Source organism: Apis cerana, linkage group LG7 (assembly GCF_029169275.1).
Source record: "Apis cerana isolate GH-2021 linkage group LG7, AcerK_1.0, whole genome shotgun sequence".
In the NCBI taxonomy this organism is placed as follows: Eukaryota; Metazoa; Arthropoda; class Insecta; order Hymenoptera; family Apidae; genus Apis; species Apis cerana.
In genome coordinates, this window is record NC_083858.1 from 3,013,183 (window position 1) to 3,029,987 (window position 16,805).

Here is a 16,805-nt window from a genome sequence, read left to right on the forward strand (position 1 = left end):
TCTCTCTTTTTCTCTTACACACCCTTTCTATGCCTTTCTTCTCTCCTCTTTTACAATTCTCTTTCTCCATTGCTCGCAAACTCACAGGCAAACTTTTTTTGCTTTTCCGCTTTTTCGCCTTTCTCTCATTCTCCATTATCTTAATTCTCGTTCCAAAGTAGGATAATCGTTTAGCAAAGCAGCTCGAAGCATGCGTTGAAATACAAGACGAGGAAAACGTAACCTCGTCCTGGACGAATCTAGATCGCTAGACGACCGTTAGATATAACCAGTATCGGAAGTAGATGATGACTTGGCTCAACGCAACGCGTCTCTCACCTTTCATTTTATGATAGGTAGCAAAATTTATGCGTATCTATATATCCGGTTGAATACAAATTAAATTTGAACGCGTTAATTTTTCTTTACGTAAACGTTATAAATAATACGCTCAATTTCTATCGTTTTAATTTGAAAGTTTTATGATTAGTACTCTTAAATTCATAATATCAATATAAGTATACGTAATACGTTTGTGCTTAGTCATGAAAAATAGTCACAAAAATTCGATCGTTTATCGTGACACGAGTGATGGAAGCACGAGAAGATCGATAAGAACGGTTATAAATCGATGTGGTTGACCAACTTTGGTAACCGATGGAACCGGTTCCCTTTGCCTATTCTGGATCAGTGGATTTTATTCGGTTAGTCTGTTAGCCGGCAGCGAATGTTGGATTGGTATCACTTTAATTTCTCCTAATTAAAGTCAACGATTGTGTGGTTACGATCAGAAAATAATTGACTCTTATCCAATCTGTTCGAATGGAACTCGTTACAGGGTTAAATTACACGTTAAGTTAATTCATATCGATCATTTTCTTTAAATTAATTTTTCTCTCCTCCCCTCTCCTCTCTTTCTTTTTAATTTTTTTTTTTATCGATAGGAAAAATTTAACCTAAACAAATTACTTGCAATATTGTATTCTAAATTAGAAAAATGTTTCAATCTTATTCTAATTATTAACTCTTAGTTTTGAAACGCATTTGAATAATATTTTTGCCCGTGGTTGAATAACCGGTTTAATCCAACGAAAAATTGTCGACTTTATTCGCCGAACCGTATTGTTCTCGCGTAATTGAAAGGTATGTGCACCAATGTTTTTTCAACGGAGTTTGTCATCGATACGCAACAAATTTCCGTATCGATTGCCACGAGGAGAATAGCCTCGTGCGTTTTATTACGCGAATCAACACTCGGTCGAACCTCTTCGCCACTGCGAAAATCTCATAACCCGGGGAACGATTAACTGTGAATGAAACGCACTTCTATATTCACAATGATAATAAAAAATCGATTGACACATTCCCTGTCACGACGATTACTTGTGACCGACCACCATTTGCGGTCTCGCGAAAATAATATTACGTATGTGAAAAAAGATCTCCGATATTCATAGATATTTTATGAAATTCGACACGTTAATAAAGCTACGTGTCATAACGATATGATTATAGTTTGTAGACAACTAGCCAGTTATTTTTATATATTAAAACGTGCTTTGATATTTTTAATAAAACTGTGTAGTATAAATTATTCGAAGTTTAATTGAATAGAAGAGATAATGATGGAAATACGAGACATTAATTTATAGATACAATAATTTATAGACAATGAAATCGTTAAAGAGTGATTAAAATTTAATTGCTCAAGATTTTTTTTTTTTTTTTCATGTATTCTTTCAAATGTATTCTTTTACTATTTCATTGAAATGTAATATTTTTGAAATAGATAAGTATGGAAGAAAAATAATTATTGGTATATTTATTTTTATTTATATTTAATTTTAACTTTATACCGTGGTTTTATGGCTCTTCTGAAGATATTTAAAATTGTTTTTGTCATAGTAAGAAAAGAATTCAAGACAAAATAAAATGAATATTACGACGCATTATATCTTTCGCATTATTAGTCGCTAATGTTTATTAATGTTTCCTTTTCGTTTTTTGCTGTAAGAAAATTTTGTATATATTAAAGAAATTTATTCTGTTTTATATTATCATTTTCAAAGAAATAAAAGGAAATTATTCTGGGATAATTTTAGAATTTTTAAAATGAAAAGTAAAATGACGCAAATTAATAATGGAAAATAATTTATTGAAATTTATGAATAAATAAGAAATTAAATTTCAAAATCTAAAAAAACTAAAATTGCGAATTAAAATATTTATATATTTCTCATATCACAAATCAATTCTAACTAATGTCGGATCAATTTTTTCAAATCTTTAAAATAAATATTCCAAGATTTTTATGATAAAGAATATTTTAACAAAATATTCGCAAAGCATGCAGATTCTTTAAAATCTAACATTATCCATTAATTTCATCAAATTAAATTTGCTCTCGACTCTTTTAAAAAATTTTTTCGAAAAACAGTGACAAAGACAAAGTAAAAAAAAAAAAAAAAAAAATCGAACGTGGTGCAATTAAAAACGCCAAGCAATTTTTTTTTCTCGATGATGATGATTCGAGAAGCTATCGACTGCGCGCCAAGAAAAATCGGTGGAATAATAGTGTTTCGAAAGGGGTTGACGATCGTGAGTGAGCGCTGGATAGGAAGATCGGCGCGATAACGCGCGCCTCCGTGATTGGGAGGAGTGCTGGTTCGAGATTGGCGATTAAGCGGAGACCCTCTGATCTTGTCACGTTGCATCGCGTCGAAAGCAAATCCTTTTCGATTTTACGCGAGATAACGCGAGGAACGAAATCATGCGTGGGGAAGAGCAGCCATGACAATCTTGTACATCTCATCTATTCGTGTATATCAAGCGAGATTCGTGATTAGCGACGTTTCTCGAATGGAAGAAGGGTCTGGTTGCAAATGCTGCGTGTCGCGAATCGTATGTAACGCATACGAGAGGATGCAAATGCGATTCTCGTGTACACGCAACAACAGTGCTTAATCAAACGTGTTTCCTCCCGATGTGAATGCAATATAACGGGGATATAATAATTTAATCGCTTGAGCGTTGGTAGAAATTATTTTTATTATTTTTGGCCCATTTAAAATTTTAAATTAGACGTTAAATTGGATGTTATTATGGATTTCGATCTTGAAATTCAGTCGCAAGTTGATTATTGAAATGCGTAAATTGCAATTTCATTTTTGTGTATCTTTTTGTGAAGATTTGGTTTTCGAGAAAATTTTCGTGGAAAAGAATATTTTTATTGAGGGAGGAATAATTAAATGGAAATATATAAACAATTATAAATAGGAATAAATTTAATAGAAAAGTTTTATACGATATTTATATAAAGGGGGGGGGGGATAAAAGGAATTAGAATGATGATAGCCTTCATCGTGGTTCTCTGTTAGAATAATTATAAGTAACGAGATGCTTAATACGTTACTGTTCGTGTTCTGTAATCTTAAAACGAAACGATGCGATAGAATCTTTTTCATGATATATTAGTATTCAAGCGAGCAAGTTCATATTCTTTGAAATAATCAAAGAATCTTAGAATCGTGTTTCTTGGATCTGTCTTGGGTCAATTGAACAAAAAGACATTTACAGATTTTTTGGTCATCGTGAAATTTCAGCATGTTTGTTAATCAATTATATTATTTGAATTTCCCATATAAAAATGTGTATTTTGAAATAAGTTGTGAATAAAGTTAGAATTACTCGCGATATACTTGCTTGCATGGTAAATCGTATAAGTCGGTAAGGTAGTATATTCTCTTCTAAGGTATTACAGAATTTTCTGTTATCAACTATCGACAAATTTATTTCACTGGTTTTCTGCTCTATCCCTTGATAAAATAATCTGTAAAATAATTAAAGTTTTTCACATTTTCTTTTTCTTTCTTTTTTTTCTTTTCTAAAATGTTCATATATTATTTGAAAAAATATCTTGCATCCTTTTGAATGTAATAAGTGAATTATTTTTTCTAAATAGTTTTACAATTTTAAATAATTTAATCATCAATCTGTATTTATTTAATAACGAGCATATCCTTTTTAGCCGTTTTATCGATCAATTATTGATAAACATCAAATAAAACGAATATAGTATTATGTTCATTTCTGATAAAAAGAAGAATTAAAAACATTTTTTTTTTTTTGTATCTTTCATATAATTTAATTTGATTCTCATATAATCAGATAATTAGTGATTGCCACCTTTTACATTTGTATCCATTTATTTGATTATTAACGAAAAAAAGATTTGTTCCCACGAAATTGCACCGCGGAAAGGCGATTAATTAAATGCAAATACAGCCACGTCTCAAATAGACAAAATACAGTAACACGACCATATGAAAACTGCGATCCTCTGTTAAAGGTTATTCAACGATAAGCACACATTCCATTTCCCTTTTACACCATATTTTATCACAATTGAATTGCTTTGATGACAAAAGTTCTTTGATAATTATGTTAATTGAATGCAACTTAACAACCACCAAGTGACGATCCAATTTTACACACACATATATATATATATAACTTGAAGATAATTGTACGATTTAATCCAATAACGTGCTTGTAAATAAATAGCTAAAAGAAAGTGTTTGAAAACAATCAAGCCAAAATATACACATATATAAATTTTCCTGAATAATTCAAAAAATTTTCCAATTGTTATCCAACTTTTAAATGAATAAATATATATCCGGAAATCATCGATGCCATCATTCGAGTCAGAATCAATGACAGAATTATCAATGAAACTTCTCTCATCAAAAAAAAAAAATTCTACTAATCCTCGAAAGAAAGAAAGAAAGAAAAAAAACCTCGTTTCAACGCGTTGGATCTAGAATCTCGGATAATTGGTTGGCGAGAGAGAATTTTTCTTTCTTCCGTCCCTATAGTTGGATCCTCGTTTCTACGAGGAACGATGAACGGAAACTCGAACTCCATGTAGGAGTCTGTCTCGTTAGTCTTGGAAACCGATCGAGTTGATGAGTTTCCCGAGTAACAAGGGATTGGCCCAGATAGAAGAAGAGTTCGCCATCGATGCCGGCGAAGAAGCGGATGCCTATTCGAAACTTTCCAACTTGCTCTCAGTTTCGTTACCGATGATATTCGAGACGTTGGAAACGGTTGCAAGTGATGAAAATCTGACGAGGGATCGAGGAGGGGGCGAGAAGAAAGGCAAACGAGAGGATCCTTGAGAAAAGGCATTCTCGATTTTTTTAACCGATTCTTTAATATATCATAACGATTGTCCAATGTGAAATTTCTCGAGTTTTTGCGGATATTGATTAATTTATTTATTTTATAAGGCGCTTTATCAAGGAATATTTGTTTAAGGTATATATATTTAGCAAGGAAACGGATGGATAGAAAATAGTTTGAGAAGAATCTTATATTCCAATACATTACTGAAGCTGAAAATTTGAAATTATTTGTAGCTATATCGAATCTTTTATTATATATCAATTGGACATTTTAATTTTACCACGATATATTATTATTTTCATTTTCTTAATCTTTTCAAGATTATGAAATTCTAATCTAACTTTTCTAAAGTATTAACTTTTAATCAATAGTGTACAACGACGTCCCTCAACAAGTTAAAAAGTACTTGAAGAATTCTTCTAACAAAGAAAGAAAAAAGAAATGACTCTTGACAACTTTCGTCTTCCACTCTTTCTCAAGAAGAATAGAAAAACAACACTTTGATCAAACTTTGTAATTTTCGTTCGTTGGATTAAAATGTTTTTTTTTTTTAACAAAATATTCACGATAGATCAGTGCAGTAATTTCCATCTACTTCGATATGATAAAACAATAATCAAACCTTTCGAGGTTAAAAAAAATTCTTGGATAACTTTTCTCGAATGACGTGGATGAATACGCTGTCGACACAGTATTTGTGGTTTAGGTTTAACGTAGGAGGGTACAGCTATGTTTTCCATAGGCCGTCTGTTGAGGGCACCCCCTGTGGATTAATTGGAACCTAACCCTGCGCGTATTGATCCAATAACATGGGTGCTGGATACACAAACCGAGGGAGAGAAAACTCTGAGAGGGGTATCCCGAGAGGCAACGAGAGAGGAAGGCGGGAAACGGTAAAAGGAAAAAAGTATCATATTCGATCAATCACATTAGAAATTCTATACCCTTTGGAACACTTTTTTCTATTACATCTCCGTATCCTTTACTACTACTGATCAGAAATTTCTTTCTTCTCTTTCTTTCTTATCGAATTTAATTATCGAACGTTTAAAGTCGTCGCGCAAAAAAACGTCCACTTTACGCAACGGCACGAGTCGTCTAGTCACGTTGTAGTAGTCGACACTTGATCCGTAGATAGACGATGATACATACGTGTGCGTGTACGTGAGCGCACAGTGAAGCAGGTAGAAAAAAGAAGGAGCGAGGCCCTAACCGTATCCCCCCTCTCGAAGAACTTGGCATAAAAGTGTTTAAAGCTAGGTTATTTTCATCCGGACTCTGCCCGCGCCATCTGACGATCCCGCGACGAACCCGTGTCCCGTGTTAATTGCACACCTTAATTAAAATTAATATCGTCCAAATTAAAATAAATTGAGCCGCCCTCCTGGTTTGAAAGAGGGAAAGAGAGAGAAGAGAGAAAAAGGGAGCGCCTCGGATTGAAACGAACACGGGTAAGGGTTGTGTTCCGTGACGCGCGACATTTAATCCTTTCGATCACGGCACGTTGCAATTATTTTAATGGACGTTTATGCGTGTTACTTGCAAATGACTCATTCGTGTGTCGCCCTTCCCTCCCTCGTGCCCGCCCTCCGGTCAATCTTTTCCTCGCCCCTCTTTCCGATTCTTGTTGTTCGATCACTTTTAAACAGAGTTTACGTTTCCTTCGAGTCGAGCGTGGCGCTTTTCGTTCGATATATACATATATATATGTATATATGTATAAATCGCGAATAACCGTTTTTCTCTCTGGGTCGGGAAACGGATCGAGGTATATATATACAATTCGTGAGATCTCAAGCAATTTCAATTTCAATTTCGATTTATTGAACAATTTCAGTCGAACGTCTCTCTTCTAATTGTCTTCTTACACATTGTTATTATAATACACGTATCCGTAAAAAGTCTGAAAATCTCGAATAACGGATTGTTCCTTACAGGCAGGATATATAAATCTTTATATTCTTCTACGTGTGTGCATTTCTATGATACAAGTAAGAGGCAGTGATACTTAATGTAACATATAAAGTTTTACGATGATGTGTTTGCATCGCCTGTAACTGCAAAGAGGCTGTGCTTGCAACCGCGCAATGCATGCAAATTGCGCGCCGTTTTATTCGCACGCCTTTCCTCGGGCACATCCTCTCGAATCTATCTTCAATATTTTTTTCCCGCGTTGTCGTAAATTGTCGAGCTCGAGAAAATGAAAAGAATGATTTAGAAAAGGAAAGGAAAGAAAAAAAAGTACTCCTCGCGCGTACGCGTATAAAAACACGTATAACATAAATAGAGACGAAGAGAGGGAAAGAAAGAGAGAAAAGAAGTCGCGTATCGCATATTGACGCGCGCGCTCGTGTAAATAGATAAGTACAGTGTGTGTGTCGAATAATAAAGCGAAGACGAAAATAATTTCTCGGCTAAAGTTAAATTTTTATCTTGATATATATATATACGTGTATATAAACACAAATATATATATATATATAAAATATACAGATATCTAAAACGGATTAATATAAACGATCTAATCTAATGTAACAATGTCTACACAACAACGACATCTGCGCGTAAACGGTGCGTACTCTAGGCTCTACACATCTATGAGGGGTTTCTCTTGTCTAAGGTGTCTCTCACGAGGGCGATGAACATGGCGGAGCCAGTATTCTGTTTTTCCATTATCTTCTCGCTTCTCAGGCTGGCTTCTCGTTTCTCATTTTTTTCTTTTTCACGGATTCTTCGCATCTGCGAACGAATTTCTCTTCTCGATAAATGGTGTACACAGTTGCGGTCCTCCAAGTGACCAACCACCGACGCGTTGTCCGGTGAAAACTCCCGTGAAAACGAACGAAGGGGTATATACCTGCCACTTCCTCCTCCTCTCATTTTCCTCGCGATCAAACGTGTCGCCGCCTGGCGGCTGTGCCCTCTACTAACCGACGAGGAAGGTTAAATGACAACCCACCCCATTCACCCGGCATACTACCACACCATCACCGTCACCACCAGCACTAGTAACCATTGCTCTCCCATCTCCACGTGCATCTACGAGGGCACCAATACTGTCACTACCACCATCACCACCACCACCACCACCACTACCACCACAACCACCACCACCACCGCCACTGCCGTTGAAATCCGACTCCGACGACCACCAAGTCTCTCTCCCTCTTTCGTTCTCTCTCATTCTCGCTCATTCTCTCTCTCATTCTCTTTCTCTCTCTCGAATCGCAAACGTGCCGCGCCCGTTAATTCAACGGCTAATCAATTCTCATCGTGATCTCTGCATGCCCTAACTAGAAGAAGGCTCGACCCCCTTTTCTCTTCTCTTTAACTCCCTTTTCCCTTCCATTGTCCTCCTCCATCAAAGTCTCCAGCTTTCTCTCGAAATGCCTTTTTCGAAATAGGTGGAATAACGGCGAATTTTCAATTGCAAATCAGAAAGAAGAAGAGGCGTCGATTATTCTCGTCGATAAATTCATCGCCCTTCCTCATAATCACCAGGATGAGACGTGACGTTGGATAAAAATTCCCGCCCTTTTCCCGACTCTTCCAGTCTCCAATCCTTGCGATTGATAAATTTCCAATCGCATTATCTTCTTCGATTATCTCGTCGTTGCTTCGTCAGAATCCTTGTGCCATTGCTACTTGTTTACAGCGTCCGATGAATCGCCGATTAAACCGGTCGGAACGATGACGGATTGTGCGACGAGCCGAGAGGTGGGAGGACGTCGAACGTCGAGCGCTAAATGTGTGTGTGTGTGCGCGCGCGCGCGTGTGTGCGCGCGTGTGTACGTACGTCATTCGAACACCGATCGAACGCTCCGTAGAAACTCTGATCGAAACTAGGGAAACCAGGCAACCTAGAGGGGAGTCGATTAGAGGGGGGAGGGGCGGGCGGGGTGAGAAAGGGAAAGAGAAGGCCGGCGGTGTGGTACGACGATCGACCTAAACCCGACGTTAACCTTTTCATCGACCCCGTTCGAGTTCTTCACTGCGCCCCGCCGTGGCGCCTCTTCAATTCGTTACAGCACACCGCGTACAACACACGACGGAAACGAGCCTGATTCATTATTCAATAATATCCGCGACTGCGGATATTTCGGGGTTGCGGAGACACGCGGAGAGGATGATGATATCACGGGGACCGATCATCACCTCGCCTCCCCTCTCCTCCTCCTCCTCCCTTCCTCCCTCCCCTTCCCCCTCCCCTCCTATGGGAACTAGGCCAAGCAAGGCGATATCTCGTCGCGGCGAAGCAGGGACGGTTGAAAACTGAAAAATTATTATTACCACCGCCGTTCTGTTCGAGGATTCGTGCACGAGGATGAAAAGTGTCGGCTCGAACTTCCCGATTCTTTTTTCTTTTTCTTCTTCTTCTTCTCACGCGTTGAAATGGGGATGTTTTTGAAAATTGTTATAGGGATTGATTGCGAGGAGATAATCCCTGTAAATCGAAGGGGAAACGATATCGCGATCGACACGAGGAACGTTGACACGGGGGTGAAAAGCACACGGAGCAGCCAAAGCTACGAGAGCTCGAGCATTACGGGCATCGCCATCTTGCCAATACAGACATCACGACACGAACTCCCGTTCAAAATCCGTTTTCACTACGTTTAATTGCCAATCGTCTGTCGATACCTCGTGCAATCCGGGGATGCGCGATATCTTCTTCTTCTCGTTTCTTGGGGAGGGTCGAGGCGAGAATATACGTCGGATATATCGGACGGGTGAAAATGCTTCTTTTTTTTTATCCCCCTCCCCTTTTCTTTTTTTACGTAACATCGATCCCAAGCGCGATACACGTCCATTCCCTCGTTCGTTCTTTTCCTTTTTTTTTCTTCCGCGAATCAAATCGTCGTTCGATCAACAATTCGTCGAATAAGCCGCACCTTCCGGAAGCTGCCTTATCGACCGGAAACGGTGCTGCTGGCATCCACGCTGGCAAGAATTAAGAGACACCTTAGCGGTCTTCCATCTTTCGAATAGGAACTGTCTCACGAAAGGCAACGCCTCCTCGAATACACAAAATCCTTCTTGTTCTTCTTTCTTCCTTCCCTCCTTCCTTCCTTTCTTCATCCTCTTCGTCCATTATTATTATCAATATCAATATCCCGGACGAAATGTCGTACACGTAACGCAGTGTTACTCGTGTATACGTGTCACGAAGCACAAACGTGGACACTTCCCCCTCCCTCCCCTCCCCGACTTTCCCTTCTTCCACTTTTCTCTTTCCGTGGATCTGTCCGAAGAAAAAGGGAGAGAGAGAGAAAAAAAAAACACTGGCAGGTGTGCAGGTACGGTCTCGACGAAGGGCCACGGGACGAGGACAATGTCCCATCACACCAGTAACTCTTTAAAGGCGTACTGCTGTGACAAGACAATATCCCCGGCTGCGTGGATGTCTCTCCAAAATCCAAATCCGAATCCAACTCCTCCGTCCCCGTCCTCTCTCTTCTCTTCTCTTCTCTTCTCTCGGGACGGGGGAAAAATAAAGAGAGCGGCGCAGAGAGGATGGAGAAAAAAGTTTGCCTCGAATTGCCGCCCGTGCAACCCGCCGCCCCCTCCCCTCCCTCCCCTACCCGCCCCCCTCCCTGGATCGCGGCGAAGGTTCGCGCGGCAAGCGGATGCATGATGCCGGCCCCGAGCGAGGGTTCAGCCTCGGGAAAAGTATCGGAGGGTGGCGGCGGCGGCGGCGTTCGTCGTGTCGTAGGCGTCTCGCCCACCGTGCTCGCTGCGACTGAGGGTGGTATCGCTCGGTCGAGCGTCCCGACGGCACTGCGTCGCTCGCTGGCGGCGGCGCCTCCGCACCCTGTCCCTCCCCCCTCGCAGGCCCCTTCCTCGGCTCCGGCCCCTCGGCTCGTGGCGGCAAGGTGGAAGGGTGGAAAAAGGGTGGATGGCTGGCGTGCGCGCGCGTGCCTGACCGCGCACATCGCGCTCTGGGGGGGGCCTCGCGCTTCGGCCGGCCCGAACAAGGGCGGAGGAGGGGGCGGAGGAGGAAGGTAACCCTCGACGTTGCCGAGGGCCATCAGGGGAGGGAGGGGGCGACTACTACCGCCGCTGCTACTACCGCCAATACGCTATATATCCCGCCGCTTGCACTCCGAAATGCCGGAATCCACGCTCCCTTCTCTTCCTCCCGTTATTTCTCGTTACTCCCTGTTCCGTCTTCCGCGAGAAGACGATCGGGGTCATGGCTGCTGCTCGGGTGCCCGGCTTCGACCACCAGTTGTACCGATCCGTTTGTTTGGACTCGAAGGGAAGAACTCGGCGGATGATCTCGTGCAAAGGATAAGGTCACGGTTTTAATTATCGGGAGGGGGGAGTTGCTTCGACCGGCGAAAGTGCCAATGAACCTGGCCACACGTGGAAACGTAGAGTTTCATTGAGATACGTGACGCGAGCCGGGGGATTGTAACTCGAGTGAGGAAAGGGTGGGGAAGATAATTTCCTTCCCTCGTTTCGAGAAGTTTTTAAAAAGTTCGGAAGGGGGGAGGGAAAATGTTAATTTCGGAGATCTGCTCTCGAGTCTTGCAACGTGGAGTGGAGCGGAAAGATCGGTTTTCGGAATTGCCAGATAGGGGGAGAAGTGACCGGAGGAAGAAAGGAAGGAAGGAAAAGCCGGTTAATGCGGGGAGAGAGAGAGAGAGAGGGAGAGGAGTTTAGGTGGAAATTAGGCGGCACGGAAAGAGAAAAAGCAGCGTCGCATCTCGATAGACGTTCCGCAGGGTTGGGGGAGAGGAAGAGAGAAAGAGAAGCACGAAGGGGAGTATTGATCCACCAGCTGCGCGTTCTCCCACCCTCCACCCCCGCTCTCTGCCCATCCTGTCGTCCCCCACTGGCCGACTCCCTCGCCCCGTTTCACTTTGCCTCCCTTCCCTCTCTCTTTCCATCCTTCGTTCCTCCTCAGCGACGGGAGCGATCCATTCGCGACCGCCATCGACCGCCAGCCCCGACCTCCCAGCTTCCTTCTTCCTCTTTTCCTCCTTAAAATTCTATTTTAAAATTCCTGCGCGGGAAAATACGCGACCGGTTATTTTTTTGATCCTTGTTCGTTGTTTATCGACTGTTCGAAGCCATCCCTAGGTGCATCGTTTGTCTTCCTTCCTCTTGCAGGTCGCCTCTTCTCTTCCTTCCTTCCTTCCTTTCTTCCTTTCCACCCCGGGGAGCGCTTCAGACCGCGCCGCATCGCAGCGCGCTCCCTCGACCTCTGCACCCCGTCTTCGTCCACTGTATATTCCCCCCCGCGGCGATAGAACCGATTCGGAGTAACGTACGCCTCTTTTGCACCCCCTCCCCCGATAAACGAAATCCGTCTCCACCCCCTCTCTCTTCTTCATCCACGGTCCAAGCAAAAGTCTGGCGGAGGAAGAGAGAGGGAGAGGGGTGTCCTCTTCTTCTTGCTCGCCTGGGGTTCGTTCGATCGTCGTGGATCGTCGATCGATTTTTTCCGATTTTTATTTCAATTTTTCGGGGTAAGATTGATACATAAAATTGTAGAATGTGTAATTAATATTTTTAATTTTAATTTATTGTCAGGGTTTAGGTTATTATTATAGGATTTTTCGAGGGTATTTGTAATTATAGATCGGTTTGGAATATCGTGAAAAGGAGTTCTTGTATCGGAATGGGGAAAAAAATTTTCAATTTCCCTTCAATTTAGAAAGTCATAAAATATTGGAAATATATATACATGCGTTGTTTGTAATATTCAAATTTATTGAAATTAATCTTCTTCGAATTAGCTTATTTATCAGTTTTTCTAAAAATTTTATATAGTGCAAAAGTAATGAGATGAAATAAATCGATGCATAAATGTTTTATCTTAAATTGATCCGAAGAATTCGAGTCTATATATACGTCGTTTAATTATTTAAAAGGATTTAAAAATTATTCTATTTAAATTGTATTTGCACGTCGTATTTTCTTGAATTCTTCAAGCTGAGGATTAGTATCTTTCGTTTATCTTTCAATTTCAATTTTTAATCGTGGAATTGAAAATCTGCTAATGTTAAATTGAAAGATTATAGAATAAAAGATTAAATTCTGAGATTCTTTTTTTAATGTAAAAATATTGTTATTAATTTCATTCGAATTCCATATTTAACAAATGATATTTCAACTAAACGATCAATGTAGATCGTATGGAATTTATCGATCACTTTGAAAAAAAATTACTATCTTTATTTATAATATTATTTAATCACTTAAACAATCGATCGATTTTGATAGATTTGGTAAATTAAGGAATAAAGTTAAAAAACGAGTGATTAATATAATATAAATTTTAATCTGTTAAAGATCTTTTCGTATTGTTTTCGCCATCCTATTTTTCATAATTTCCTCATCGTTCACTCTCAACAAAATCAATATTCAACTCTTGTAAAGTGAACTTGGATAAAGAAAAAAAATTACTTATTATATAAGATGTCGATGTACGAACATCTGTGAAAGATCGGTTCAAAAGTATATAAAAATATCGATAGAGGCAATACTTATTAAGTGACGTTACAATTAAAGTTAAATTTTGTCTAACTTAAGTTCAAATTGTTCAATAAATAACTTAAATAAATTCCAATATTTTTGCATAATTTTGTATTTATTTTGGCCTCTGAAATCGACCTTCCAAAAGCCTCTTACGAATTTATTAACATTCTGTATATACATATTTTATACGATCCCAAAGTTTCATCATTTTTTGAATTTACAGGTTAGTGGACTTATTATTTGGATGCATTATTTCTTTGATAAGAGAACTGAACTGCAATGACACGAATCATTTTATATTTTATTTAGAAACATTTATTAAATTAATATTTAAGAGAGAAAAAATATAGCTTTCCTCGTGTCTTTTTAATTTTTAACTAGTACGTTGGGATAATTTATACCAAGTAACTTAAAATAATGCTAAATTATAGCACAGTTCCATTTTATATCGATTACACCATTATAACTTTCAGCTCTCCATATTAATATATTAACAACGCTTATTGTTTGTATATAAAGATACGTAACAAGTGTAGACAGATTAATACTTGTTGTAATTCAATAAAAATGACGAATTAATGATAATTATATAACAGAGAGCAATGATATTATCCAATTCGCCCTTTTTAGACTTCCAGAAAACCAATCGCATTTTTAAAGAATTTTATCTTTCCCACGCGAAAACTACGGTATCTCTTCCAATTGTTGTATCGATCGTTGGTAAAACAAAGATGTCGCGCACTTTCTTATCGATCGAATTCAAATCTTTCAAGCGTGAAATAAAAGTTGTTGAAAGTTGTTTTTTGCTCGAGGCAATTTGTCCATTATCCTTTCAGAAATCGATTTTCCGGTATTTACAACCCACAAAAGAGATCGATCAAACGTTTCACTTACCTTGAGGATTCGAGGATTTCGTAGATCGAAAAATCCTGGTGGAGACGTTATCTCGAAACGACGATGACCGCGTATCCTGCGCAAATAAAATTCACGATTACTCCGTCCCGATGATTTCCAATGTGATTAATTCTCAACGATTATGAATTATTGGTTAAACTTACTGAACTTCAATTTTGGTGAAAAAAAATCTATGAAAGCAGAAGGTAGGAATAGCTAAAAGCACGCATGCTTTCAGTACCAGCAATGGTATTATCTGAAACGAAAGAGAAAATATGACACTTGCAATCATTTGATTTTTAATGAAGATAAAGTCGTATTTCCCGAAAATAAATATTCTCAGATTAATTTTATTCTTCATTTACTTATCGTAAAGAAATAATATAAATGATAATAATAAATAAAAAAAATACTTTCCTATATTTTCCTATAAAATGTCCTCATCTACGTTCCATTTTACATTTTGAAATGTAAAATTGATTCTCTTAAATCAATATTTTTTTAATAATAATTTATAATAATTTGTTATATTATTTCCCTCTCTTCTCTACAAGCTAAGAAAAATTAACGTGGTTTTATCAAAATGATTATTCTTTCCCTGTAATGGTATTATATTAAAGTAAACATTAAAAATTATCAATTGAAAATGACTTAAATAATTACTATCTTTAGCCATTGTCACGATCTTGATTTTTTGAAATAATGAACTAATGAAATTTCACGGACAAGAGATTTGCTACGCGTGCACAACAAAACTGTGCGCGGAAGTCTGATTTGAAACATTCCAACGCGTTTGAAGTACGTTCAAACGTAAATTCACGTAATGCCGCGCGATGCATAGCAGAAGCCGTGAAAAGAAAATGCGCGAAAGCTCAGTCGCAACCTCGCCCGCGAATACAATGAAAATCCACTTGCACGGAAAGCGTTTTTCCACTCGCTCTACCCTAATAATTAAAATCTCACTTGTTGTTAATTACACACTGGTATCGAGTTTCATTTACGATTTTCACGCTATTGTAACAAAATTTAATCGTCTGCGAGATCAAATGAGTTCCGTAAAAATTTCAGGATGCTCGAGACCAGCGTAAGAGCCTTTGCCTGAAAAGTATAATTAATTGAACGTATTCCTCTTTACCTTTGTCTTTCCGTAAAAGCGTAACGAAATGTTTATTCGTCGTCTAAACGTACGAATAAATTAAATATCTCTCCTAATGTCGGAATAATTCATAAATTTTTATGAAAGATATTAAAATTAAAATTAAGCGGCTTAATATATTTTTTTTTATCGATCAATTTATTAAAAATAACGTGACTCCATTTACAAGATAAATTTGATCTTTGTATATTTTGCAAAAAAATGTATCGTATTTATATCGCGATGAAATATTTTTTCATAAAATTTATGAGTTATTTAAAGTAGTCGTGTTACAAGGTTCTTGCATACGAAGTCGAAAATAATACATAGCTTTCAAACATTGAGAGTAATCAGAAAACGAGAAGTTTGACGGCAAAATTATAAATACTCAATTGGACGTATCCAAGGAGTTAGAAATAAAATCTTAAATGAAACGCCCCGTTTATTATCCGTCGATTATAATAAAAATAAGTTCATCAAGATTAATATTACGGAGGAATAGAATTCCTAATCAATGACAAATCGATATGTGTTTCAGCGCCGGCATGGAGGCGGCGAACGGTGCGATCGAGCACGACTTTCACAATGCTCTGGTGCCTATAAACGGTAGCCATTCCGGCAGCTCCGGGAGGAGTACACCGAATGGCGGCGATCCAGCACCCGGCAAACTCTTTGTGGGTGGCTTGTCCTGGCAGACCAGCAGCGAGAAACTCAGGGAGTACTTCGGCATGTTCGGTACCGTCACCGACGTCCTGATCATGAAGGATCCGGTTACACAGGTCGGTTTACTCGATGGAAGCTCTCCGTCGGCTTGTCCATCTCCATCGGTGGCCCGTTTCGCCGGTTCTTAAATCGAAATCGAGAAATCGATTTATCACTGTTCTTTTTCTCATTGGGATCCGAGGAAGCGTTTACAAACGCATTTCTCAAAGTATATCGAGAGATGTGCTCGCGGACAGGCCACCGACTCGTTGAATTTCTTTTGTCCATTTCCTCCTCGATAGGTCAAATCGTTCGCATCGGCGTTATCGGCCGAGCCGAAGGGAAAAAAATTCGGGATCGGGGATGGGATGGGAGGGCGTAAGAAAGAAAAAAAAAAAAAAAAAGAAAAGAAAAAAGAAAA

General features: G+C 39.0%; 2 protein-coding genes across 9 annotated transcripts in view; one reads left to right on the plus strand and one right to left on the minus strand.

The window, feature by feature from the left end:
* LOC107998451 (RNA-binding protein Musashi homolog 2) overlaps positions 1-16,805 on the plus strand; it is a 177,844-nt gene that overhangs the window by 148,733 nt on the left and 12,306 nt on the right. For all 8 annotated transcript variants that reach the window (XM_062077658.1, XM_062077659.1, XM_062077656.1 and 5 more), the window contains one exon: positions 16,221-16,461. In XM_062077658.1, the coding sequence (XP_061933642.1) occupies positions 16,228-16,461 (234 nt within the window). In that variant the 5' untranslated portion in view covers positions 16,221-16,227. The remainder of the gene's footprint in view (positions 1-16,220; positions 16,462-16,805) is intronic.
* The window catches only part of LOC107998450 (uncharacterized), a 59,536-nt gene that overhangs the window by 11,436 nt on the left and 31,295 nt on the right, over positions 1-16,805 (minus strand). The window contains exons 3-4 of the mRNA XM_017057730.3: positions 14,712-14,803; positions 14,548-14,623 (exon numbers count right to left, since the gene is read on the minus strand). Coding sequence (XP_016913219.1) covers positions 14,548-14,623; positions 14,712-14,803 — 168 coding nt within the window. The remainder of the gene's footprint in view (positions 1-14,547; positions 14,624-14,711; positions 14,804-16,805) is intronic.